Source organism: Candoia aspera, chromosome 3 (genome assembly GCF_035149785.1).
Source record: "Candoia aspera isolate rCanAsp1 chromosome 3, rCanAsp1.hap2, whole genome shotgun sequence".
NCBI lineage: Eukaryota > Metazoa > Chordata > Lepidosauria > Squamata > Boidae > Candoia > Candoia aspera.
This window is the reverse complement of record NC_086155.1, coordinates 93,187,676-93,215,675: the sequence shown is the minus strand read 5'-3', so window position 1 is coordinate 93,215,675 and position 28,000 is coordinate 93,187,676. Positions and strand designations below refer to the sequence as shown.

At 38.2% G+C, this 28,000-nt stretch overlaps 1 protein-coding gene across 3 annotated transcripts in view; it reads left to right on the top strand.

Annotated features, from left to right (window-relative positions):
• Positions 1–27,253, top strand: part of NR5A2 (nuclear receptor subfamily 5 group A member 2) — a 113,370-nt gene extending 86,117 nt beyond the window's left edge. For all 3 annotated transcript variants that reach the window (XM_063298380.1, XM_063298381.1, XM_063298382.1), the window contains one exon: positions 22,379–27,253. In XM_063298380.1, coding sequence (XP_063154450.1) covers positions 22,379–22,626 — 248 coding nt within the window. In that variant the 3' untranslated portion in view covers positions 22,627–27,253. The remainder of the gene's footprint in view (positions 1–22,378) is intronic.
• Positions 27,254–28,000: the final 747 nt, after the last annotated feature.

Below are 28,000 nucleotides of genomic sequence, written 5' to 3'. Positions count from 1 at the left end.
ATCAGTTTCTTACCTACACGGATCGATGCCCGGTTGGTCTGCCAATGGAATGATACTGGAGTGGGAGAATCCTCTTGCCAGCTCATCTCAACAGTCCCCCAGCAGGTGTTTTTAAACTGAGCAAGAGAGACAGTAAGTGAGAGAGGAAACAAGCAAGAGATCAAGAGAGCGATAGAGAAAGCAATACAGGAAATGAGAGGAAGTAAGAGAAAGGTAAATAAAAGAGAGGAGCAAGAAATATACAGCAGCAAATTGATAGTAGAAGAGAGAGGCATGACAGGAAGAGAACATGAGAGACAAATGCCCTACATGGCATGGGGCCAGGTTACCTGAGGGATCGTCTCGTCCCCTTACCCGGTCATGCAGAGAGGGCATGCTACGACTCCCACTGGTTAGGGAATTCCACCTGGCGGGGTCCAGGAGGTGTGCCTTCTCTGCAGTGGCACCCGCCCTTTGGAACATTCTGCCCCCAGGGGTGAGGCAGGCCCCTGCACTCCTGGCCTTCCAGAAGGGTTTGAAGACCTGGCTCTGCCGCCTCACCTGGGGTGGGAGAGGCAACAGCTCGTCTTGGGGGTGGCTAGCACCATAGATCTCCCCCCACTGAATAAGACCTCAACCCCTTGGGTTTGGTATTTATCTTATTCTTATTTATTGGTTTATATATTATAATTTATGTTTTATGATTTTAATTCTGATTTTATTGTAAACTGCCCAGAGTCCCCCTCTTTGGGGGGAGATGGGCAGTAATAGAAGTTTGAGAAATAAATAAATAAATAAATAAATAAATAAATAAATAAGCAAGCAAGCAAGCAAGCAAGCAAGCAAGCAAGCAAAGCAATGGAGTGAGTTGGCGTCTAACAATTTCTCCAATCTCCTCTTATCTCACTCCCTGAATGCCTCTTTTTTGTCTTTGCCATTTGTGCATTGGTGTTCCAATTCAGTTTTATTACAGTCACTGACAGTACAAGATACAATTCTGTAAAGATATATACATTAGCCTTAAAATATGAACCATCTGATTTCAAATAATTTTAAATTTGAATTTACAAGTTCCAATTAAATGTTAAAATATGTATTGACCATAATGTAAATGAGCCCCTTAATCAAATTTAAAAGCAATCTTTTTAATTTACATTATCATGACTAATATTCTATCAAATATAAGTATCTATAAAAATACGGTATGTAAAATATTAAAAAGAGTAATAAAAAGAGTAAAATATATACTTTAAGACCACTTAAAGTTATTACACGGGGTACATTACTACATTGCACATTTAAATTTTAACTAGTTTGGTGGCTAAGAAAGGACTTTTTCAGGTTAGGAATTGTTCCCTAAAATGTATACAAGAAACAAAATCAAATGGCGTATACCATGGTTTTGTTATAAACACCACATGGCTGAAAGCTGTTATTATGCATGTATTAAATGTAAACGTAAGTTACAACCTTCTAGCCATGGAGTGCAACTGCAGGCCAATGATCTATGCAGTGTACTTCGTCCTGCTTTAAGAAGTCTGCCCTCAGAAGACTCATTTAGACTTTACTTATCTTCAGTCCTGTCTGAAATACAAATAATGTTCTTAACTGCCAGAATTCTGACTTACTCTTCAGACTTTCCCTCATTTTATAATTCATTTTTGCTTGTGGCAGGCATGACCAAACACATTGCCTGTATTCATATTCTAAACCACGGTGGGCTGATTCAGCCGAGATGTCGTTGACCTACAACTCCCTACATCCCTCACCATGATCCTTTACGGCTGGGACTGCTGAAAATAAAGTTCAGCAATTTCTGAAAAGCCACAGCTTGCCTGCCTCTGCTTTAGCCAAGAATATTTAAATCAAAACACACACAGAGGTACACAAAGTACATGCAGTGCTATACTCATAGAAGCACCTGACGAATCTATAATCAGTGCAGTTTATTTACACAGGATCAAAACCATTACTAGGTATAAAGGAATCTCCATATTGAATCGGTGGATAAAACCCACTGGTTCTACCCTTTGAGTGAAATAACTATTGTGATGGCAAATGCTAGAAGGCAAGTGGTCAGATAAGGCAGATTTTGCTAAAATTGTCCCCACTTCCTTCTGCTGGTTTTCTGCCCTTCTAGGAATGGAATGAAATTTTCCATTTTAAAGTCAGTGTAGATTCAATACAGAGAATTTAGGAATCCTAAAAAATCTGTTGTGCATCTTAATGTTGCATGTATATTGTTAAATATAATAGCATATAAATTTGTTTTGTGAATTGCAGTATATGCATCAACTTTTTTAGAATCACAAATGTAAGAAAAAGCAAAACAAAGTTAGGCATCAGCTAATCTTAAAGTTCTGAATTGGAGATTACTGACTCTTTCCAGATGTTGATGACTAGGAAATAAAAACACTACTGTTGTAGAGGAATTATTATTTTCTTATAAATTAACTAGCTGGATAGCACATCACCTCTTGCCATAGTTTTGCAGGTAAGATATTTTCACACATGTTAGGCAATGCAGCAGAAATATCTAAGGAGTTATGTAGCTTGCTCTGTGATGAAATATTTAAAGCAACTCTTCATGCTTCAGTAATATTCTAAACAGCTGAACATCTGAATTATATCTGAAAAATGCTCATTTATTTTAAATAATTATTATATGTTGTCACTTCCATTGGCCACTTCAAGTACGTTCATTTATTTAGAATGTCTGTTATTCATTGCTTTTGTTTTTTTAGACTACCTGGCTTCATGTTAATTGAGGAACAAATTGTGAATCACACAATAAGGACTTTGTTCTCCCATTCAGATGTTTATTTTTCTAAAACATTTGCTTAAACAGTATAAGCTAAATACAAAATAAAAGAAACAAAAGGGAATAAAACAATAACAATACAAATATTAAAAGTACCATATATACTTGCGGATAAGCCAAGAATTTTAGGTGCCAAAATACATCCCCAAAATGGGTTTGGCTTATCCGCAGACGGGATTATCTGTCAGTATATATAGTAATACTTTTTAAAAGTACGTGTATATCCCTTATATACTTGTGGATAAGCCCCTCTGCAGATAAGCACACTCTAAAATTTTTAACCAATTTTTTAACCAATTTTTAACCAAAATACTATGAAAAATATTGAAAATTTTTGAGGGTCAGCTTATCCACAGATGGGTTTATATGTGACGGTACAGTATGTGATATAATGATTATCTACACCTTGATAGGCACAGAAGGGAGGTTCCCCTCTCAGAAATGTATCTACCTGCATTTTGAGTGTGGCATCAGCCATGACCCTAGAGCAGGAATGGGGAAGTGGCTATTGCCATCCCAGAGATGCCCTCCGCTTTCAGAGGCACTGTTCCACAAATAATATGATGTGAGATCCTATTTGTGAAGTTGGGCTATAGGGAACAAATAGGATAATACACAGTCTGACTGTCCTGACTAAGCAAGAACCACGCCGAGACAAGGAAGTAGTCTCTAGCGTTTTATTACTGCTATTGTAGACAGAAAATCCTACGAAACTGAAGAAGTGTGGGAAAACCCAGACAGATAAACCCCAAAAGTCAAGGTGGGTCTGTTCTGGGTTTCTTTGAATGACAGCTCAAAGTCTCTAAACTACGCATGCGTTTTCCCCCCTGGATAGGGGCCCCCTCCTGCTCACCATCTGTACTTATGACATCAACATGTTATCTGAGAAGAGTTTGAACCTGTTGGTCCCAAGGAAGTGAAAGTGTGCTCAAGGCTGTAAACGCAGCCACCTGTTCATTAGATCCATGTCCCACCTGATTGATTAAGTCTGGGTACATCCTTGAGGGATGAGGGGGTTCTGGCTGTGTGCTTAAGGAAGCATTGATCTGCATCCTCCTCAAGAAACCATAATTGGATCCCCCAGCATCGGACAATTTCTGGCCCATCTTCAACTTTCCTTTTCTACGGAAGTTTGTTGAGAAGGTGGTCAGGATGCAGCTTCAAAGGGCTCTATTGAAAATGGACTATCTTGATCCCTTCCAGTTGTGTTTCAGGTTTGGGCAATTAGTGTACTGAGATTGCATTCATCATACATGTGGATGACTTATGGCAGATTGGGTTGAAAATAATTCACCCTTCCTGGCCCTCCTTGATATCTTGGTGGCCTTGAATAACATTGATCGTGGTATTCTTCTGGAATGGCTCTGGGGGCAGATAGGGGGCACGGGTTGCAGTGGTTCTCCTCCTTCCTCCAGGGCCAGTTCCAATTGGTGTTGATGGGGAGAGAGATCTTGCCCTCGACCCTTGCTTTGTAGGATGGCTCAAGATTCAATTCTCTATGTAATGCTACTGTGAGGTGACCACTGAGTGAGGTCATATATCAGCATGGGGTTAGTTAAATATCTGAAACCTTGGCTGGCCAAGCAATGCCACTGAAGCTTGGTCTGGACGCTGTGAGACTTCTGGGTGAGGTAATGGCAGACTAAGATGTCTCCAAAGGAGTGGAGGTGACACTGTGATGGAGACCGACGGGTGGGTGACAAGCCTGGGCCAACAGAGCCTCTCTGGACAAGGAGAGGCCAAGGGATTGCCTGGAGGCTGTGGAGGTATGGATGGGGAGGAACAGCATATCCCTGAAATCCAACCCCTGCCACCTTTCTGAAAGGCTGTGAAGACCTGGCTTTTCCTCCAGGGCAGGGCAGATTTGGTGAGCCCATCTTGATTTATTATTCCTGGTTGTCTGAACCACCTCTGGTGCAATACGTTTTATTACATTTCACTGATTTTTGATTACTACTTGATGTTTTTAATTATGTATGCTACCCTGAGTCACATGTCAAGCAGGCAGCTATATAAATTGGATCAACCAACCAACCCCACAAAGCAAAAACTATAAATAATAGCCAGTTGCTATATTTTTAAAAGGTGCTCTAGAATGGTATTTTAGCTTGCTGCCTGGATCTGAAACATGAGGAAACCAAATACATTTCTCTCCGACAGATATTGCACAGATTCCACATTGCCACTGAAATATCAGATGGAAGGAGTATACAAATCAAGCAATTATATTCACAAATATAGGTGAGAAATGGCATCCCTTAATCTAGTCCAGAGCATATATGGCGGCAGTGCACGTCCAAAGGCCCCTGTGCCATCCACAGCCCCTTGTGAGGCAGAAGGGAGGAATTATTAAATATGTGGGGAACAATCATATGATAATTTAATTTAATTGCATTTTTTTCTGGGCAAACATATAAAATTGCAACTCAAAATTAAGTATTTTTATTGGAAATAGAGCAGTTCAGACCTTACCCAAGTACAAGCCTTGCACCTTTCTGCTCTTCATTAGAGCAGCTGCGTGTTGTTTTTCAGGTTTCCACATGAGCCTGAAAGGTACTTTAAAGAACAGCATTAACTTAAATGAGTAGCTTGTTTTTTTTAGACTCGCACAAGAAAAGCCTGAAAAAATTGTGTGCTGTGCTCAGGCTTCTCCTAAATCATTTCAAAAGCATGGACCCTCCTAGGGAATAAATCTGGGAGATGCAACCATCCAGCCATCGCAAAGCTATAATGCATTCTTTTAAACAGTTACTAGAAGAGAGAAACTTTTTCTTTCTTTCTTAAAAATATAAATGTAGGCTGTTCTTGTTTAGGCATGCCCGGCCCTTTCCCTTGTTTAGCATGTCTTCTTTCTGGCAGTCACAGCCATGTCAACAGCAATCTAGTCCTTGTTTTAATTTCCCCAAAATTTTCCATTTGTCCTCTAGCTTTCCTTACATGAAGTCCGCAAGGATGATTTGTCAGCGCTTCCATCGGAACAGCTTGTAAAGCGAAATGCCAATATGAGGAAAGTTAGACATCATTTGACCCATGTCCAGTCACTTGTCTGTCCACCGGCCTTAATGCTAGGATAGGCAGCGAGTGATGGGTAGTGTTTTCTTATCACTGTCAAGACTACAGATCAATGTACTTCATTTAAGAAATGAAGACTTTATCAATGGGCAAATAATTGCGGAGCAACTATTGATCCACGTCTCACTTAACAAGAGACAACTGGAACTTGTACAAATGATAAACATTTAGTCATTACTTATGGTAAACAACAGGTTCTTACTGAACACAGAGAAAGCCTGTTTTCACGTAGGCTCTGGGCCACCTTTTGCGACACTTGTGAGTAGTTTGTGCAAACAAACAAAATTAAATTTAAACCGCCGTCACCTAAACTGTATGAATAACGTGAGCACAGAATTCTGCCACTTGTTAACTTACACAATTGAACCAAATTTGAATGAGTTTTTTATCTTTCTCCTCAGCTTGTAGAAAAAGGTGTTGTAATTCTTCTGTGTGGCTTCATTTTGAAAGCTTCATTTACATTGTTTTCATTTTGAATAGTTTTTCCCTTTTGTGTTTATTCTCATTTCTGTTTTTCCATAATTAGGAAACTGTCTGTCTGTAACTTAGTGATTTCTTCTCAAAATGCATTGATTTTTCTGCCAGTATGTGATAGTGAGGCTAATCTGGTAAGCTAATTTTTATTTTGAGGAGGGAAATGCCTCACATAATTATTTACCACAGAGTATTTAAAAGTTTTTTGCTGATCATATTTTATTGTTTATTGTAAGTGCTCTAATGGCAACAGAGTTGAAACAATGTCAGATTTAAAAATAAATTATGACAAACTGGAGCTTTTCTTGTTCCATGTATCTATTCTGCAGTAAAAGTTTTTATAACACATTTTTCTTTCTAAAATACAGCTACATGAGCAAATTTTTATTAAGGCACTCTAATCAATTCCCCACAATCAGAAAGACCACTCTTGCTGGTCATATCTGTTGCCCACTGTCAATTCCATATGGTTCGTTGCTTTAAAATAAATAATATCCGATGAGATCATTGGCAGCTTTCCTATGAATGTTTAGTAAAGATGAAGAATATCTGTAAACTATGGATAAGAATCCAACACAGTCTTTTGCAAGCCGTAATAGTTTGATGAGGTTTAATTCCCAGTAAACTCCAGGATTTCAGCCTAAGTCTCCATGGGCAAGTTGATGCATGAAATGACATGTAGGACAAACACCGAATGTGAAACCCTTGAAGCATTTTTAATATAGCATGGATTACAGTATATAAAATTGAAGTATCATGAGTTATAAATAAAATATACTTTAGTCTGCTTTAAGATTTCATTCATTATGAGTAGGAGATACGCAATTCTATACTGACTGTCATTCTGTATATTTACTTAACAACTGCATGGAAGTCTCAGAAGGCAAACAGTGAGTTAGGACAACTGGGAGATAAAACACTGATGGGGTTGACAGATAAAAAGTACCACATTTCATTTGTTTTGAAGGTTTGTCAGTAACATTTACGCGCTCCTATTGAGCAACATAGCCACTTATCATCAGAGATTCTCAAGCCTTGCTTATAAACGAAGCTTCTGAAAGCCAGAGACCCAACTCTGGGTAACAAGAATTAGAACTCCTTTCTGTTCATTTGCTGCCATATCAGGATTAAGAAATATCTTCAGTATCTGGCGACTGATACTGGGAGAAGCTCTGTGGATATCCACACGCTTTTTCGCAGTTCAGCTCTATTGGCATGTACCCATGTATTGAAGCTGTTGTGGTTAGGAAATTGTGGTTAGCAATTACTAATTGCTCCTCAGAGACCTGCACCACAATATTGTAAAAGCAACTTGCTCTGAATGAATGAATTTGGTTGCCTTGAACATCTTAAAATCTGTCTTTCAATCTACATCAGTATGTAAGGAAGCAACTTCTTTATATTTGTAAAGGACATTGCAAGTCCTTGTCACATATTCCTCACATCTCTTCAGCTTTTCCTTTCTGAAACCTAGATAGGTTATCTTAAAGTTTCTACTACTGTTACAATTTACATTTCATTAACTTCCTGCCCATAATATTATCACCTGGAAAAAATATCTAAATTGAAGTGTCTTTACTCCTGAGTAACATGTGTACTGAATGGTGATGCCAGCAAATATATTTCTCTTGAAATGTATGGAAATGCTTAGAATTCTGAAAGGAGAAAGGATTGATTACTCATTCAAGAGAGCTGACTGCTCAATGCTTACATCACAGAGAGCTGACAGAAGCAAATAATTGAATAGAAAAGTGATGCTTGTCTTAATTTAAGAGGCATAATAGGCGTTAGGTATGGTGGTTTTTTGGGGGGTAAGGAAGTTAAGCTAAGCATTTTAGTAGTAACCAGGTATAACTCATTCTGAAGTTCAGAATGTAAACTCAATAAATAATTATAACAAGAAAAAGTGAATAACGTACAACAGTTGCAGCTAACAGTAATAGATGAAACTTCTATTAGAATATACTTTTTTTGCCCCAAACACTTATGTCAAATATTTATCTGAGGGCTTTTATTACAATTGCTCTTCTTAATTGGTAGCTTATTTTTCAGTACATTGAAAAAATATAGCAAACTAAGTGTGGGCTTGTACTGCCTATATCTCTTATTCTAATATATACAATATGTATACTGCATTTGAACCATTTCGTGTATATGTATAAAAGCTGACAGACCAGAAGGAAAGAAATCACAGTCAGGTCAGAAACCACCCAATAGTGAAAAATTCATTATTGTATAAGAGTTATTCCCTTTCAATATGGTCATATTCAATATTTTTCTAACTGCTACATAAATAGGATATAAAACAATCTACATACGTCCCTTATATTTCATTGGCTGAAATTGAATAATTACTTCCTGATAGTATTTCACACATTTAATATGAGTTGGAGCCTCCAAAAACACACTTTCAGTAATGTTTAAACTTCACTGAATAACATTAAATGATGGTGTCAGGGACAAGTAGATTGCAACCCTCCAGAAGTTGGTTTGCTACTCCTATCCTTCCGTTGTGATTGGCCAACAAAGGCTAATGGGAGTTTTATTTCACTATCATCGGGGCAGCCACATGATGTCCATCCCTACATTAAAAGTCTTCTTTCCATCAACTTTGGAAACATGTGTACAGGCTATCAGAAATTTCTCTGTTGAATCAAAATGTATTTCTTTATATATAGGGTGCATATGTTCCTCCAATTAAAAAATGACTCTGTATGTAGCATACACTTCAGAATGCATTGATTAGATTTAAAAAGTACAACTAAGGTCACAATCAACTTATTAGTAAAAGAAAATAAAACAAAACAAAGTAACGAACAATCATAACAAAAACTCTCCTAATCAACAACAGGCTTCACTTCTTCGGGCTTCATTATTACTTCCATACTATGTCCAGAGGCCCCAGAAGATCCAGGTCATAATTTCCTTCCAAAACAGAAGCAAAGAGGAAGCCATCCTTATCTATGGGGATGCCATGGGATACTTCAGGGTTCTAAGTCAACTTTCCCTAGGGATTGGGATCCACAGCAAACCTCCTCTGCTCAATCTTCCTGGATAGGCAGATTCTACCCAGAGAGCCAGTTCTGCAGATATCCAGGGCCTGAGCCATAAATAATTTTAAAGATAATAACCAGTACCTTAACTGCACTCAGAAGCCTACTGGTAGTTAGTGCAACTCCCAAAATAGTGGTGTCATGAGGAAGCAGACTGGATCCAGTTACTGTTCTGGCTGTTGTATTCTGGACCAGCAGATGCTTCTAGATAGTCTTCAGAGAAAGGCATTTCATGTAGAATGTATTACAATTGTCCATCTATAAGGTCACAAAGGCATGAGTGACCATCAAGAAAGTGTCCTAGTCCAAGAATGGCTGCAGTTTGCATAACATGTAGAGCTGGGCCAAGGCTGTCCTGTTTCACCTGTCCTTGAAACAGAGTCATGAGTCCCAGAGGATCCCCATATTGCATACCACCTCTGTTCAGGGAACACAGCTCTGCTCAAGGCCAAAGCTGGAGGATTAGTGGAATCCATAGTTTTCTGAACCCATAATTACTCCATCCTACCCATTTTGCTGAGTGGAGAAAATTGTCTTCTAAATTAATGCCCTTCAACAGAAGCACACTCAGAATCATGAAGAAACATCCAGTTCTAAACAAATCCATAGATTTCATGAGCAATCATGAGCAACTACCATCAGTAGTTTCTTCTAATTAATTTATTTTTGCCTTCCTATTTGGACTGCAAGATATAAAATCATAGTGAGTTGATTTTTCCTGTATAAAGTAGACAAATTTTGGCAATCTTAAAAAAAAAACCCACAGTGAAAGATTGTGTTATGTCCTATAGTGCTATTATGGGCTCTCAGTCTGTGAGGACATATTGGGTGATTATAGGCCAGTCTTTTCAGAAAAAGCCATGGGTTTCAAGTTAGCAGTAACCATCTATCAATTCTAGAGATTATGGCATGATTTACAGTCCCAGCATGGTGTATTCTCTGATTTTCTGCCTCCCTATGAAACATTGTGCTTTCCTTTTCTATTGATGTATCAACTACAATAGTTACAAGCAGCTACAGAAAAATCAATAGTAGACTTTCATTACTGAGAACATAAAGTAAAAGAGGGCCACGCTGTGAGAGTCTTGCTGTTAAATAGTCACTGACTGCAAGGTACACAATAAATGTCTGTTATTTTGGTCTAAATGAAAGATGTCTGAATTTGAAACATCAAGCATCTCCAATTCTGGACACAACCAAAGCTTGGGTCTGGTTTGCTTAGCTAGCAGTTCTTCCCTGAGGCAAGGAGCAAGACTGATCTGTCTTTCCAACACTGAGACCTGGATGAAAGACAAAACAGAAAAGCTAAATGAGAACTGCAGATGGCGTTTTTCTGTAAATTGTGTCACCGTCCTTCTGGCATGCTCACCTGACCTGAACTGGACGTTTTAATTGTTGTGAGGCTCACTGTATCTCAAAAGGGTGCTTTCCTCTAGGATTAGCAGAGCAATCCTCTGAGTCTTGTGCACTTTGATAAGCAAGAGTTAAGCGAAACTGCTTCAAAGGTTCATTAAAAATGACTTAATGTAAGGCTGGAGATTGCAACTGGAAAAGACTTTGGGCTACTGAAGCTATCTGAGATCTTTTTTTTTTCCCCATCTATTTTTCACATCAAATTTCCTGGTCATGTATGCACAGTAATGCCAGCTGGGAATTCTGGGAATGATGGACTTAATATGTTTTAATATATCTTGTAGGACAGCATGTTGGGAAAGATTGCTTTGTCTCTGTGGTGATTGCTGAATGTTTATTAATTTCCATTCATGTTTCAGAATTACCTCAGGCCTACTGAAGTAGTATTCAAGAACACCTTATTATCCATAAAAACTTACCAGCAGTTGGAGACACCAGAGAAATTTCTCTTGCTAATTCAGTGTTCAAAATTAGATCATTCTTTAGGAATCAATATCTTTATAGAAATGTGTGTTTCAGTGATTAATATTTTAAAGATCACTTCAAGGTGCTAATCCCTCCACTAACTTTTATGTGGTGACTCATTCATAAAATTAAAATGTAAGAATGCGAAGCTCCATCATTGATATTAGCCCTGCCCCATAAATCCTTGGTAGTGGCAGTGTAGCAGTAGTAACAATAACGTCAAAGGCAACACAACACCCAAAACTCTCTGGTACTTTGTTGTTGTTCAGTCTTTCAGTTGCCTCCAACATTTTGTGAGCTGGATGGACATAATCTGACACGTAGATGCTAGCTGGAGAAACCTAGTTCATTAGGACACCTGAACTGGTACTGCTCTGCTAATATCAGCTGCTTGGTGGAAAGGGAAGCAGGAGAGAGATTATGTTGTATTTCTGACAATATCATCAGGAATGTGGCTGAGTTTCTGAATTTGGAACAGGAGCTGGAAAAAATTAGCTATTTCTAACTCTTTTTTTAAATGACTCATTTTGTGGAATCCAGTCCCAAATCACCCACCATTTAAGTGTCAGTTTTCTGTGGTTAGTCCACATGTTCTGCTGTGTACAAGGCAAATGTATGCATTTCCCATGGCAATCAGATGCATTTTTAATTTACATAGGCCACGATCCAAGGGCTTGCATGTGTTCTACACACACTATGAGCCTCTTCCAGCCTACACTTTTCTCACTGGGGCCTCTTTCTGAAGGTTAGATAATCTTCTGCAAAAGCAGTTAATGAATTACAAGGGAATTCAGTTACAAAATTGGTGGCCCTCTGCATGCCCTACTTGTGCGCGCACACACATGCAAACATTCCTTTTGCTTGTAATGGAGTTCTTTGGATTTTATCCATTTGGTCAGAAAATTATAAATACATGCTTGGTGTTAATGGCTTCTTTAGGATATCAAAACAATAGCTTAACTGTCATCTCCTTGTAGCTGTTGCTTAGAATGAAAATGGTAGTCAGTCCCCAAATTGTCTTTCCTTTCTTTTGGCTTATGAGCTTAAGGGTTAAAGGAAGAGGGAACACATAATAACTCCTGAAGTTCAATCATTGTTGGCTTAATGCAAACCAGGGTTATAAATGTTGAAATATTTTCTTCCAATGCTGTAACAGGATTAAAATTAGCTTAAGCAATGATGGATAAAACCCCCTTGGCCAGACCCAGAGCACTTCCATATGGTTTATTGAATTTTGGAAGTAACTGAGGCAGCAGTAAATTATTCCTTATCTGCTTATGATATTTTGTTTATCATCTTGATATCGCTGTGGTGCAGCATGGATGAGCATCCTTTCCCAATCCCACCAATCCTCTCTGAAAAGTTTTTAAAGTATAAATGCTATTTGAAGCCCTTTAAAAATTGAGGTGCGGAGGCTTTGGCAGGAACATTGTCATTCACCAAGTCATCTCTTCTACCTTCTCAAAGCAGATCTTAAATGTGGAAAAAGGGTTAAAATAATAATTTCCAAACAAACGGTCAAGGAGATAAATAAGAGTTTCAAAACAAAACTGAGGTGGGCAGAAAGACTCAAGAAATCAGCATGCAATTTCCATTTGAGAAGGAAATGGGCATAGCGTTTCCTCTCACTCATTTTGACACGTTCTGAAATGTGTAACACTCAGTGTGTTACACATTTCTCTTGACACCTGTGGCTTCTCAGATTTGTCTTTTGAAGTGCCTCGTATTGTTTGGTAGGGTCACTAGCCTGGTAGAATTCCCAGTCCCATGAAATAATTATCTAAGTCAATGTATTTAGCCAAGCTCATAAAAGCTTGAATGCCATAATTACATGCAAATATCATTCTCTTCCCAAGAACCAGAAGAATGCCTTTGAGCTAATATTTATAACAAGAAGTGTTCGACTGAGAACTCTTGTAATTTTTATCATACCTGAGGCTGTTTTCCTCATTCGATTAGCTGAATTTATCCTGAGGCAAGCCAGACATCTAGTACCAGCTAAATTCAGCAACTGGAGCCTGCATTTTGGCTTAATATATCCCCTCTTGGATCTGCCTATTTAATTCTCTTTCATATGATAACACTAGTTTATTCATAGTCTGGACTTGCCACCTGAACAAACCAAACTATGTATTTTATTCCAAGAAAACTTGGGGTGGGGGGAGAGAAAAGAGAAATACACAAGAGTTCATCAATGAAAATAAAAGGAAAAGTTGAGTGTTGGTTTATTTTCTGACTGATGACAGATCCCCCCCCCCCTTAGGAAAAGCTGATTTCGTGTTCTTGGGTCCCCCCACCCCAATTTAGTAGATATAATTTTATGAATGCACATAGTATACTCAAAAGAGGTCTTTGCTTTAATGTAAGAAAAATGTATCTAGAGAAATGTCTTCAGAAAGGAAATGAAAATCCTTGTATTTCTTCTTACATATTCATCACTCTGGCTAGACTGCTCTGGCATCTTCAGAATAATTTGAAAATAATTTCTCTACTGATAGACCTACTAACCTTTATGTTCCCCTATGCCTATCTAATGCTCCTACCCCTCCTTTTAGATTCTTTTCTTTTCTTTTAGATGTTTGTGTGTGATATACATATACATATACATGCTTTTATAATGTTCTTTAGATTTTATTGTACATTCTATGCTTTTCACTGACTGTACCCAATCTTCCTTATGCTGGTCTTTGACCGTAATAAAGATTTGATTTGATCTGAAAGTAATTAAAAATTAAATTTCCAGTTGAAGGAAATCTACAGCAGAGGTAAAAAAAAATTAGGATGGCATCTGCAAGCACACAGTCAAAGCCCTGCCCCTTTTTTATAACTGTTCAGTTGCACAGTCCAGATGCCCCAGTTTCCACGCAGTTGACACTCTAATGAACCTACAGAACCTCCTGTTCACTTCAAAGGGGCACCCTGGTCTTTATAATACAAACAGAGCAATTCTGTTAGCTCCATGTATTGTTTAAGGAAGCCTATTCTGCCAGTGGTGGAGAAAGATTTTTTGCATATTATTCATTATTTTAATCTATCCTTCAAGCAGAAAATACTGTCAGACAAATCTAAGATGCCTGTCAAAAAAGGAAGAGAGAATGATGAGGGAGGAGGAAAAAAAAAACCAGTCAGGCCCTACTTGCAGCCAGCTGTTGGAATGGTTTCACTGCCACCTTGGGGACAGATGCAGTGAAATCCCCCCATTTCTTTTCTCTCCTATCTGACCATGTTCAAAATGCTGAATCTGGTAGGGGAAACAAGTTCTAGGAGTGAACAGTTTAGTTTTATTTGTTGTGATTTGTAACCATTTGTTATAGGAGATATATCAAAACTCTCCTCCTTTGACCTCAGAAGACATTTTCCTGGTTCAGAGGGTTTCCAATCTAGCAAAGGAAGAAAGGCATAGCTGATCTGTTGTATAGGAAAGTACCATTTTACATGCTTTAAAAAAAAAGAAAAAGAAAAGAGAAAAGAAATATAATTTTAAATAATACACCTGGCAGCCTGATGCCATAAAATGTTGTAAAATGTGCTTTTATTTGACTTGTGAGCTGGTCTGTAACAAATTGTGGTTCTAACTATCCTTAATAGTTAGAAGTTAAATAGGATTCACATCAATAATTCCAGCATTTCCTTACTATGTAAGCATCTTATTCAAGAAAGTATCATTGAATCTAACCTATTATTTCTGCATGAATGGAAACTCATGAGTTGTTGTAAAGCACTTTAAAAAGGCAAAACTCCAAAAACAATCTAAGTATTATTTAACATTTCATTGAACTTCAAAAATATTTTATGGCCACAATAAAGAGACAGTGTCCAAAACTTACTCAGGCAAGTAATAAAAAATATTAAGTATCAGGACTTTCCTTGGCCAGCTTGTTCACCTTGTGTGTTCACTCCTTTTGGTGACTGACTTTGAATAAATGTTTAAGACCATCATCCTTGTTCTTACATAGCAAATGAGGTGGCTTACCAGTTGTGCCTTGGTTGAAGTTTCCTGCTAAATTGCTGGGAGTTGGATTTCTTTTTCCTCTTAAAACATAATTGATACATTTACATTTATATTACACTTTTTCATAAAGAATATCTCAAAAGGTGACGGTACTGCCCCCATCATATCAGGGTGTTATGATGTATCATCATAACCATGTCTTTTTCATTGGTCCTTTCCTGAAGAGCAACTAATAGCTTTCCAGATCTCCTGTTATGTACAATTTCCATTGCTATGCTCCTTCTACCTTGTATTGCCTGTGCAACATTATTGTCCCCCGTTTAGCTTTCCTTTCTCTTTACTCCAGATTTTGAGAACTGGCTAATATCCATTCAAGGGGCAAAATCTGTATAGCAGATGAATGTAGATCATGTGTCCCATGTTGCTGAATTACCATTCCCAGCACCCTTAGTCAGCTTGACAAATAGTGAGGATACTAGAACTATAGCTAAGCAACAATTCAAGGTCTATTTGGGTTCTTATTCTTTGCATGGTATGACAATCACCAACCCAGCATGCATACACATACACTCACACACACAGAGAAGTGTGGCTTAAGGACATGATTTGGAAATATTGACTCCAGGGGAAGGTATCTCTTGTCATATGGGTTCTGGGAGATCATCAGTCACAGAAAGCATCTTCTTGTTGCAGGTTATATCTATCAATATTTACTGAATTAGAAATTAAACTGAGAAATTTTAAAACCATTCATTCATTCATTTGACTTTCTGGATCCCCTGAAAGGGTCTTGGGGACCTCCAGGGGTCTCCAGACCACACCTGCTGAACTAGCAGATACCCTTTGGAGCTGTTAATTTGCGACTCCTTCAGGTCTTTCACAGACATCTTTAGAAGTGGAAAAGAGATGTTGGGGAGGGGGGAGTTGATAAAAGTGTTCTTTGTTATTGTATTCATTTATTTCAATTGCCGTCATAGTCTGTTGCTCATGCTAACACCATCGCAAGGATCATATTACTGTTTGTTTATTTATTTACTTGCTTGCTTGCATTACAATATTTACAAACTGCCCCAATTATGAGACTTTTCTTATTAGCATGTATTAGCAACATTTGCTATATGATATATGATTAAGTGAATTCACCATTATCACTAATTAAACAAACCAGCAGTTTTTTTGGCAAATATTGTAAAAGATGAGCATGTAGAGAACACAGCACTCTGGGAAAGTTTTCATTTATCCCAAAAGCTCATTTTGTCCTACATTTTGAAATCAGGGAACATTGATCGAAGTACCTCCTTTATAGTAACTGGATGTTCTCAACTAAGAAAGCAGAGGGAAAGGTATAAGGTGCAAATTCCTCTTTAAAACTAGTCCATAAAAAGCAACATCTATCATCCTTGGCTTACGTCCATTCAGCAACCATTCAAAGTTACCACGGTGCTGAAAAAATGGACATATGACCGGTCCTTGAAGTTCTGGACATCGCAGCACCCCCACAATCATGTGATTGCAATCCAGGTGCTCAGGCGCCTGGCTAGTGATTACAACGTTGCAGGGAGCCAAGGTCACGTGATCACCATTTGAGACCTTCCCTGCTGGCTTCCCACAAACAAAGTTAATGGGGAAGCCAGTGGGGAAGGTCACAAGTCCCTCCAGTATGTCGCTCTTGCTTTTTCTCCCATCCGCAGAACACCCCCCCACCGCCCCACGGGACCTCCCAGGCCCTCCCCCAGCCTCCCATGGCTGGCACACAACCTGCACCAGCCCTCCCAGCCTCTCACCCACCTCCCCATGGCACCTTCCATCCCCCTGCAGCACCCCCCAGCACCCCCACGCTCCTTACCTGGGATTCTGCCTCTTCCCACTTAATGACCCACATATCTTGGGGTTAAGACAGCAACCAGGACTGCCCAGGATTGCCGTCACTAAGCACTATGGCTGCTTGATGTCGCACTTTATGACTGCATCACTTATAGCAACAGCAGTCCCAGTCCCAATTGCCATCATAACCCAAGGACTACCTGTATCTGAAATATAACCCTCCCAAGGCTACTGTATGAAAGTTGTTCACTTGTGTCAGTGCCACCACCCCTCTATGTGGGAATTATCTAATAGGACCAACGGCAGCAACATACAGGAGAACTGTGTGTCCTCGTTTCCAGAGGAGCATCCTCTATTTGAAGGCATCTTCTGTTTACAGGGTGCCCTACCTTTATAATCCAATTCTAAATATAAAGGAGCTTAAGAGGGGCTGAAGGGCCCTTGAAGCTGCACATCAACAATTGTATTTGGACAGCAGGCTGACTGAGCACCATATCATAGTGTGCATATTTAAATATTTTCTAAATTTGCATCTATGCATATGAGTTAGGTTCATGCAAATGTTATACAAAATCATGTCTTCTTTTGGGCTCTGGGTGGTGCATTTGCTCTCAGGGGAAAGGCCAGATTGCACCAGAACGTCCATTACGATTGTAGTGCCTTTCCTAAAGAAGTTGTTCTGAAATATTTGGCTATATTCTGGCCATGTAATATCTGTGGTGGAGTGCTTTTATCTATTTGGTTGATAATCAGATGTGCCCTTACCCAAAAGAGAGGCCTAGCTTTGTCGCTCATGTGCTGAGTAGTCTTGTGTTGGTAACCTCAGAGCTCAGAACTGGTTATTCGTTTGCTGATAATCTCAAGAGCGAATATGGCATAGAACAGTCCTTAAAGATAGTCTAGAAACTGTGAGTGGTCCAGAATGTGGCAACAGTGTTGTTGAGTGATGCTTCTTTAAGTTTCCACACTTCCCCATGTTGAAACTGCTTCATGGTTGCCATCCAATCCCAATTCAAAGTTTTCATAAAAGCTTTACAGGTTTGTATGTTACTATATGGTCCAGCCCACACTCTTGGCTCATTGGCAGGACATGCATGTATATATGTTTGTTCCTTTGAGTCAGTGTTGACTCCTGGTGACTGCCTGGACTAGACCCTGCAATTTTCTTGGCAAGATTTTTCAGAAGTAGTTCACCATTGCCTCCTTCCTAGGGCTGAGAAAGAGCGACTGGCCCAAGGTCACCCAGCTGGCTTGGTGCCTAAGGTGGGACTAGAACTCACAGTCTCCCAGTTTCTAGCATTATAGCTTAACCACCACACCAAAGTGGCCCTCGCTGTAAGTTAATGTTGTGTCAATGCTCATTTCTGCTTTCTTGTGGCAGGCCCCATATTATGCAACCAACTCCCCCTGGATTCAAAAGAAGTCTCCTCCTTATTATAGTTTAAGAGGGGGTTCAAAACCTTTATTTTCTCAGGCTTTTTAATGCTTGTTTTAGTGTTGTGCTTTATTAATAAGTATTCTTTTCCTGTAGTTTTCACTGTGTTTTTATTTTACCTTTGTAAGTTGTGCTGATCTTTTAAGAGGACGGTGGCATATCAATCTTCTAAATAATGATATAAAACAAGACACCCATTTCTTACAGGCCACTAGCATTTCATCTTTTAACTACAAACCAATATAACTGAAAAACTCTGGGCTCCTTGAGCGTAGCAGTCAGATATCCAAGTTATACAGTGAGTATAGTTATTTTTCTTTGGAAACTACTTACCCAGCTTTTGCACAGCAGCCACTTTTCAAAATATAACTGCCATTCACTTTCAGAATTCCCAAACTACATGCATTTTCTATCAATTAATTCTGCACTGAATTTCAGTGCCTCAAATATGAGGAAAGGAAGCATCTGTGAAACCTAAATATTTTTCTTCTCTGAAGGCTGAAATGGGAACATACTCTTTTCTAGCCTTATTTAATATGCTGACTTTGAGCTAAGCATCTTTATTTTGTGATGATGGGATAAACTGTCAGAAATAGGAATTTTAAGGAGATGCCGGAAGACTTTTAGAGTGACTGCATAGCTAAGAATGGTATTTTTGTTTTTGTTTTAAAAACTTGATCTTTAGAAGTAAATTTTATCTTTTCTTATTCTCTGTTTGACCAAACTACTATTGCAAGAGCTTGCAAAAATACAATATATTCTACAAGACTTCAGGGTTTACTCTCCTGTAAGGATGGGGAAAGAGATGTGTCCCACTGTGAACATGCAGTTGGACTGTTTCATATTAAAAATTGGTAATTAGTCCCTGAGTGAATAAAGTGGAAGAGATAAGAGGTTGCTACTATTTTTCCCTTTCTTGTATTTAGAACTGAAAGAGTATGCAGCAAGTAGGAGCCTATTTCCTTTTTTTTTTGCACAAGGCTCTCAGAACTTGAAAATGCTGATTTCTTAGATTATGCATAACACATGGGTTCTCAGATCTCTACCTCCAGCTACCAAGCACTTGGACACTGGGAAAAGAAAGTGCTCTAAGTTCCAAAGACTGCTTTGTTAAAGTAACAGATTTGATTTCAAGGCAGTGCTGACACCAAAAAAGTCCTACTGGCAAGGCATTGTATTTCCTCATTTGCTATTATGTTTTCACAGAGGCTTTTTTCCCCCAGAAGGAAAATAATTTTCTGTAAATAAATCAAAGCTCTCTGCAGCAGTAGGTGCACCTAAAAGACATTTTAAAGCCTCAATAAAACAAGATTTTTTGTTCATCCAAATTCTTACCCCTTACTATATAATCACATATTTTAATTAAGATCACTTAATCTACAGTTTACAGAGCCAGTCTGGTGTAGTGGTGAAGGCATCAGGCTAGAACCCGGGAGACCGTGAGTACTAGTCCCACTTTAGGCACCAAACCAGCTGGGTGAGCTTGGGCCAGTCACTCTTGCTCAGCCCTTGGAAGGAGGCAATGGCAAACCACTGCTGAAAAACCTTGCCAAGAAAACTGCAGGGACTTATCCAGGTAGTCTCCAAGAATCAGATATGATTGAAGAGATTTTTAAAAATATCTACAGTTTAATGCATAGCAAGGCATTATTCAAATAGTTTAACAACTCATCTTAGTATGAGTTTTGCTTTAAAAGTAATCTGTGTAACCTTCTTTCAGAAGCACAGGTTATTTAATATTTTCCTTTCAGTTTTAGTCTTGCCAAAATGTTGTTTTCATTACCTTGCTTTAAAACAAAATCAGAAGGCATTTTTTTTTAAAAGCCACACATTTTCAGTGCAAAATTATGAATAAATTCCAATATAAAATATAATCATAGGACCTTGCAAATGAGTGCTCATCAAGCATTTGAGTGCGTGATCTCTCTAGGACTGATAAAAAGGTGCTTTTTTTTCCCCCTAGAGTCGATTTTGCCTCTTCATTTATTACCAATAGCTATAGAGCAAATGGGTTTTGCCTGAAGTCTAGTAACATGACCTTCAAGGCATGGAATACTTTATGAACTAAGGACCCTTCCAGATCCAAAACCTCTGTCAGAAGTTTGGTACCATCTTTATACATGCACATTTCAATGTTTTGAAGGAGTTTGCTGTGGGCTGAAGCACATATAGGAATTGGCTGTTAAAATTTATGAATGCATCATGTAGTACAATCAGCAACATAATAAGAAATATGGTTTTACCAATTCAGATGGAGGAAGCCAGGCAACATCCACATGTATTTGCATCATGTTATCATATGCGACAGAAAAATAATTGGTTTCTTTTTGGTAACCCTAAGCCTGACACCCAAATAGGAAGATTTGTCCAAAGTGACTTTCTTTAGCACACAGTCAAGAAATATATACTTGAGTGTATCATTTTTACATGGATCATACCACCTTGCAGATGTATAAAAATGCTTTCAGTAGCATAGTATACATCTTTTTTTTTTTCTTTCATGCCTCAAGTCAGCATTGACTCTCGGCAACTGCCTGCACTAGTTTTCTTAGCAACTTTTTCGGAAGTGGTTTGCCATTGCTTCCTTTCTAGGGCTGAGAGAGAGTGACTGGCCCAAAGTCACCCAGCCAGCTTTCATGCCTAAGGTGGGACTAGAACTCACAGTCTCCTGCTTTCTAGCCTGGAGCCTTAAACCACTATTACCTCTTGCTCTACTTGTAATGAAATGTTATTAAGGGATAGATTTACCTGTACAGAGATAGTAAAGGAGATGGTATTGAGTCAAAAAAGAAAACTGGAAAAGGTGCACTTGAATAGGGCCCTAGATTTGTGTCCAAGCATCCTGCCTCAAAATTAATATGTAGGAGAGAATCCACTTGTACGTAAGACTGCCAATCTTACTCGGTATCCTGGCATAACTTTTGTTAGTCAAAGATTATACCATAGTGAGTTCCATGTCAGGATATTACATGGTATAAGAAGTCCTAGAGTGAAGACAGGCTAGGAGAGCCATAAGTTGATAAGGGAAAGGCTTTCTGGACATCACTTTATTCCAGGAGTTTAGAGTTGTTGATAGTGAAGTAGAGGAATAAATATAATAAATGAAAATATTTACAAACTATTCTACATACCTGAGTCTAAAGGAGTTAAAACCATCCAGTAGGAAGAAGGAATTTATCAATATTCAAAAACTATTAAATGCTCTTCTCAATTTGCCTAAAGGGCAATAGTTCTGGAATTCAGAAACAGACACCCACACACACATTTGTGGGTCAGGCAGGTTATTTTGGCAGTCACTGGAATGTTCCAGATGGTTCATTAGCATAAGGATGGACAAGTCAAAGTCTTTCAGAATAATTTAGAAAAATGTCAAAAAGAAACAAGAAGCCTGTCATTTTTTATTAGAATTAACCACAGTATACCCTGGACAGAGATTTCACCTTGGATCAGAAGAATTAATACAGAATTATATGAATTGTGTAACATGTCGGGTTAAAGCTACGCCTTCCTCTCAGGGGACTCATTTGCTGACTATATATTACAGTTCTGAATGTTAGGCATCTTCAACCTTTTTTTCAATAAGATACATGGAAAAGAAAGGGTTCACCTTGCTCAAAATCCATTGGTATCTAACTGATCTAAGCTATATGCAGAATTTCAGCATGACATTCTAAAGCTGGGCTGTGATTTTTTTTTTTTTTGTCCTCAAGAAACTTGGCAGAGGAATTCAACTGAATATTCAGAAGCACGAAAACCATTTGTTGATCCAGATAAAAGCGTATTAGTGAGATACTGTTTTAATAATCTAAGTATAAAAGTATAAAATTTTAACAGATTTTATACTTTGACATAAAATTACCATGATCGTAATCTTTTTTTTTTTTACTCAGATGTCAAAAACCTAGAGAACTTCCAGCTGGTGGAAGGTGTTCAAGAGCAAGTGAATGCTGCTTTGCTGGACTATACAATGTGCAACTATCCACAGCAGACAGACAAATTTGGGCAGCTTCTCCTGCGACTCCCAGAAATCCGGGCGATCAGTATGCAGGCTGAAGAGTATCTCTACTACAAACACCTAAACGGGGATGTGCCATGTAATAACCTTCTCATTGAAATGCTGCATGCAAAAAGAGCATAAATTATAGCCTATGATACAGCTTCTGCTTTTCAGAAAAGATTTTAAAAAATACTCTAAAGTTCTCCAAGTGACACTAATTGGAATAACTTGGTTTAAAGAAACTTTGCAAAAAAAATTAATGTTATAATAATCAAATACTTAATAGTAAATAAGTAATGTATCAGGGTATTTGCAATGCCAACTGTGAATCAAATGCTACACAGTCTCCCTAGAGGAACTTGTATAGGACTTTACCACTGGAATGAAAGGAGATTTACAAGTGGAAAGGCTACCATCATCATTGTCAATCAAGGCAAAAAAAAAAAAAAAGGGAAGGAAAGGAAAGGAAAGGAAAGGAAAAGAAAGGAAAGGAAAGGAAAGGAAAGGAAAGGAAAGGAAAGGAAAGGAAAGGAAAGGAAAGGAAAGGAAAGGAAAGGAAAGGAAAGGAAAGGAAAGGAAAGAACAATTCTTATAAGTTAAAAAAAAACTTTGCCAGTTACCACTATGGAGAAATTTAGGAGCAAGTTTTATCTGTGTTATTCAGCTAACATTTCAAGGGGATCTGCATGCACTACAACCCTTCACTGGTTAGCAGGACTGAAAACACCTCTAAAGGAAGGAAGCAACACTGCAGTTTCCCTGTGCCATCTTTCCAAAGACTGAATTCTTATTTCTCCTTCCAAAAGGAACATGTGGCACCCATCTATATTAAAAATCTGGAGTAAGCCACACACGCGCGTGCACACACACACACACACACACACACAAAGTGTCACAAGCAAGCAAATAAATGCAGCCTGGATTTTCGGTAGTCTGTGACTCTGACCTGCAGATAACAAACAAGAGAAAATAATTTTGTTCGTACGGTTAGCGTGACATTCTTAATATGTTTTCTAAGGTTGCTTTTGTCATTGTGTTCATGTTGTTCAGCCAGGCAGTATCCCTCTTCCACCCATGGCCAATTATTGGAAGTCAGCTGCTCCAAAGCAATTGATGGTGGACCTTAATTCCAGGCTCAACTCATACATTACTGGAATGGCTTCTCAAAGCTTTTAGTGCCAGATCGGCTTGTGGCTACTATCTGACCACTGCCTAAAATAAAACATTATTACTTCAAGCAGTAGCATCTCTTTACTTGTCACACTTGAACCCAGTCTAGTACTTGGATTTAAGAGAATTCAGGTTAGTGAATTCAAATCATATCCCACTGTCAATCTTCACTGTGACTTTTTCTTTTCCCACATATTTCTCAGTTGGGGGTTATTCACAAACCATCTGCATGTGCAGCTCAAGAGCAGGCTAGCGTGACTTTGGAGTCTTCAGTTCAAGGGCAGACAGTACAGTAGCCCTGTATAATCACCATCAGCATCCTGATTGTCCTGCTTGGCCTTCATAGCTAAGAATAAAAGCTATCTAGATGGCTATACTGGTAGGCTGAATTCACATTGACTGTCTGACTAATAAAACCAGCTACTGACAGCTAACCAGAACTGGGGCTTGGGAAAAAAAAATGAATGTCAGAAGAAGGCACTTTCAGATTTAAGGGACCCATCCTCAGATTGTTCTCCTGGGGCTCTTCTCTAATTTTAGCAGACCCATGGGTCAAAGCTTAACTCTTGGCAATGGAAGGGGCATGATATTAAATTTCAATTAACTTTTGTGGGAGGATTGGGAGGAAGAGGCATTGTGAGAAATTTAAAATAGCCAACAATATGCAGGTCCTGCTGAGGCACTGAGAACTGGAAGATGTTTAAGGGTGCTAGTTGCAGAAGCTAGATGTGGCTTCTGAACTGGTCCAGCCAATTTTTGGTTTCAACACACATTTGTCCAAATCTAAACATCCTGAATCTAGACATGATTAAAGATGCTACTTTGGTCCTAACATGTATCCATTTATGCCCTCTCTATAACCTGGTTTCTTCCTTCTGCCTTGATCTGCTGGTCTGTATCAGTGTTTCTCCTTCTTAACCTCACATTCTTGATGTATTTTTTAAAGGTCCAGGACTTCCCTTACATAAAGAGGCAAAACACAAAGTAATACAATACACATTCTCTTGCCCATTTCACCTTGTCCATTCAGAAAACCAAGTTCTTCAGCTTTATCTTACTTTGGAGTCAAATTTCTTGAAAGTCAATGACAAGTTAGTCCTATTGATACAAATAGATCAGCTAATGAAATCAAGCAGATGGTTCATATTAATTGTAGTTGGAAAAATCTGCATCCTTTTTGTTGGAACCAGAAAACATATTTTAAAACAACAATTCAAGCAAAAACCTTTGGTGTGCTAAATGAAGAGTGATACTGCCTAATCTATGTAAACCAAAGTCCACTGCAGAACAAATATCAGAGGACAAATAATTTTATCCAAAATGAAGTTATCAGTATTATAAAATGTGCCACCATAATGAAAGCTTTGCCTTATTTCAGAATTCTGAATAGTAACTGTACAAATGTGGATCAATATATGTTTAGGGTGGAAGTATTAATACTTTAAAGTTTTGAAGAAAATAAAAAAATTATTGTGTTTACATTTGTGAGGTCCTGGTGGGTGGGAGGGATCCCTTGATAATGTTGCAAAACCGTGATTTCCTTAATGTTCCTTTCTAGATTGGTAACTAGTTTTACCAGTACTTAATTACTGTATGTCGTGAGACACTAAAATCAGAAAAGGAATCTCATTTATGTGTTAATTGCTTTATTTTTCTGTTTGGATTATTGGCTGTACAATCACTTGTAGAAATTGTATCAAACTTCTAATCCACAAACTTTGTTTGTTTGTTCATTTGTTTTCATGAAGATTGCTGGCTTTTAAATAGTTTATTTATATTGTATAACACCATTTTCATTGTAGACAATTATGATGCTAATTTATTGTTCCTCGGTTTCATCTTTATATAAAAATATAGGCAGAATAAAGAAGCCAAATATATGTGTTCATTACAGCATGTCTTCAACTCATAGTTCACGGTTCAGGGACATTCATGGGTCTTTTCAGTTTAAAATCATTTTTTTTGATTAAATGTTTATACATTTTCATAATCCTAAATGTTGTTTATTTAAAATCTATTGTAAATTTTGTGATTTGCATTTTTCTTTGTCTCATGTGAACAGAGAGGTGCATTCTTACCTGAACATTTTTTTAAACAGTGGACATTAAATACCAAAGACAACACTTACGTCTGTCATATTAGTATTAGAATACTTTACCATCATGTGAATTTGGTTGTTTTTAAATGCCAGCCATTTAATGGAGAGGGGGCAGGAGAAACAGAGGAGAAGTCATCTTTGCTCATACAAAAGGATATTTCTCTGACCACAAATAGTTCACGCTACCTTATTTCTGCAATTCCCGGCTATTGATAACATGGGTAATTCAGTCCTCTCTTACTGAGAGGCAACTTAAAATGGAAATCAAAGTAGCAGCCTAACAGCTAAGTCCCAGCCCCTTCAGTTCACTCTACAGATGCAGATGGGTTGGGCTTCTGTATATCCATGCCAGACAGAAAGCAGTGAAAGAGGCTTCAGAATAGGTGTGAGAATCTACTGTTAAAAGAGAAAGCAAAGTCAGAAGTTTCACAAGGTAAGCCCAAGCCATTGGCTGCATGCGATGTACCACTTAGTATCCAAGCCCATGATATATTAAATGAACTTTCTTGATAGACTTCCTTGGTACCAAAAAGTCAATTGTGTCACCTTATCAAATGTTGGAAATATCTCCATCTTCAGTACCCTAAGTATGTTAATAGGGTTAAAGCAGTATTGACAATTATTTCCTAATTATTCTAGAAAGGGTCTAGAACTCTTGCGCATGCCATTAAAGTGGGGATGTGAGGCTGAGAAACTTTAGGAAGCCCAGTGCTCTGGAATTCTCCAATGGTTCTCCAGTGGCAGCTACTAACAGCTCTATCTTAGGGAACTTATGTTGATAGTTCACTTTATATTTCCTATAAAAGCAGGAAGATTGCTTTAAAAAAATCAAGTAATCATCTGTGGTATTTAAGGTTAATTATAAAATTATTTAATTCAGATTTTTCACATGGGTGTCTTGTAAAACCCTTTTTTACTGAAACACTATGGCAGATTTCACTTCAAAGCTGAAAACAGACTAACACCACTAACAGAGCACAATTTTCAGTAGACACAACCAGATCATTCACGTGGATATTAAGGGCCAAGAATGATTATTGGACAAAGTCACAAATAAATTATCATACACATTAGCCTACATCTGAGGTTCCAGAAATTAATCTGATTGCCCAAGTTTGCAAAATGAATGTTAATTGTTAACCACTTTGTAACAAGACAGTTAACTTACAGTTGCTTTATTGATTACATATTAGTAAAAGCAGACTAAAATGCAAAGGTTTTGGCTTTGGCTGGTTTCTTATCGTTGTTTCAGTGTTTGTAATCAGACAACCTGTAGTGTCTGAATATTTGTATTACCAATATGTTCCACAGCTACCTGGCATTTGAATCCATGCAACTCTTTAAACTGTGCAGTTAGTTACTTGTTGAAGTTCTCTGAATGTATCTGTGAAGTTCATGTTGTCTCATGTCAGTCCTTGCCAGGAATTTTCTCAACACTAATGGATTTTTATTTCCAGTATTTCAATAAATATTAATATGGCCATTCTGATTACTTTAAAATTGTTTTTCTGACATCATTGTTTAAAAAAATTAAGAACTATTATTTTAAAAAATTCTTCAAGTAAGAGAAGAAAACACATGGCTGCAAAATGCATGAGAAACCGTTCTTTCAGGTGATGTCATTACAATGATATTATATATTGCAAAACTCCCAGTGAACTCTAGCAATAGTGTGGTATGCAGACAGCCTGCAGTTAAGTCCCTAACATCTTTAATTAAAAGGATGGCAGAGCTGACAAATACTGGACTAATAGACCAATGCTCCAGGGCTGATTTATTATAAAGCAGTTGAAGAGGGAGAAGCTGGATTAGAGTTCGCAGAGGAGAAATGTGTTGCTGGTTTGATTCCTAGCAGCATCTCCATGGTGTCCCTGTCCCAGACCTTCACAAGATTTGATCTATCAAGCAATGCCAGTCACCAATCAGGGGTTGTGGATTGGAAGGTAAGTTATAGTTCCCTTGTCTTTTGGTTCTTGGCAGCAAAACACAGTTGATCAAAACCAGGAGGGGTGCTAGATATTGAAAGCTGGTTGCATTTGACTCAAGTAGTTCTAGCTCAACTGGTATTATTATTACTGATCAATGTGTTTGGTTTTGGACCGTAAATAAATTTTGACTGACTGACTGACTGACTGACTGACTGATTGATTGTTTGATTGATACTTATCAACCTTATAACTTTGGCTGCTTCCAATAGGGTCTTTTATGTGCAAGGATTTGATCCCACTTAATGGACTTTTAAAGTCC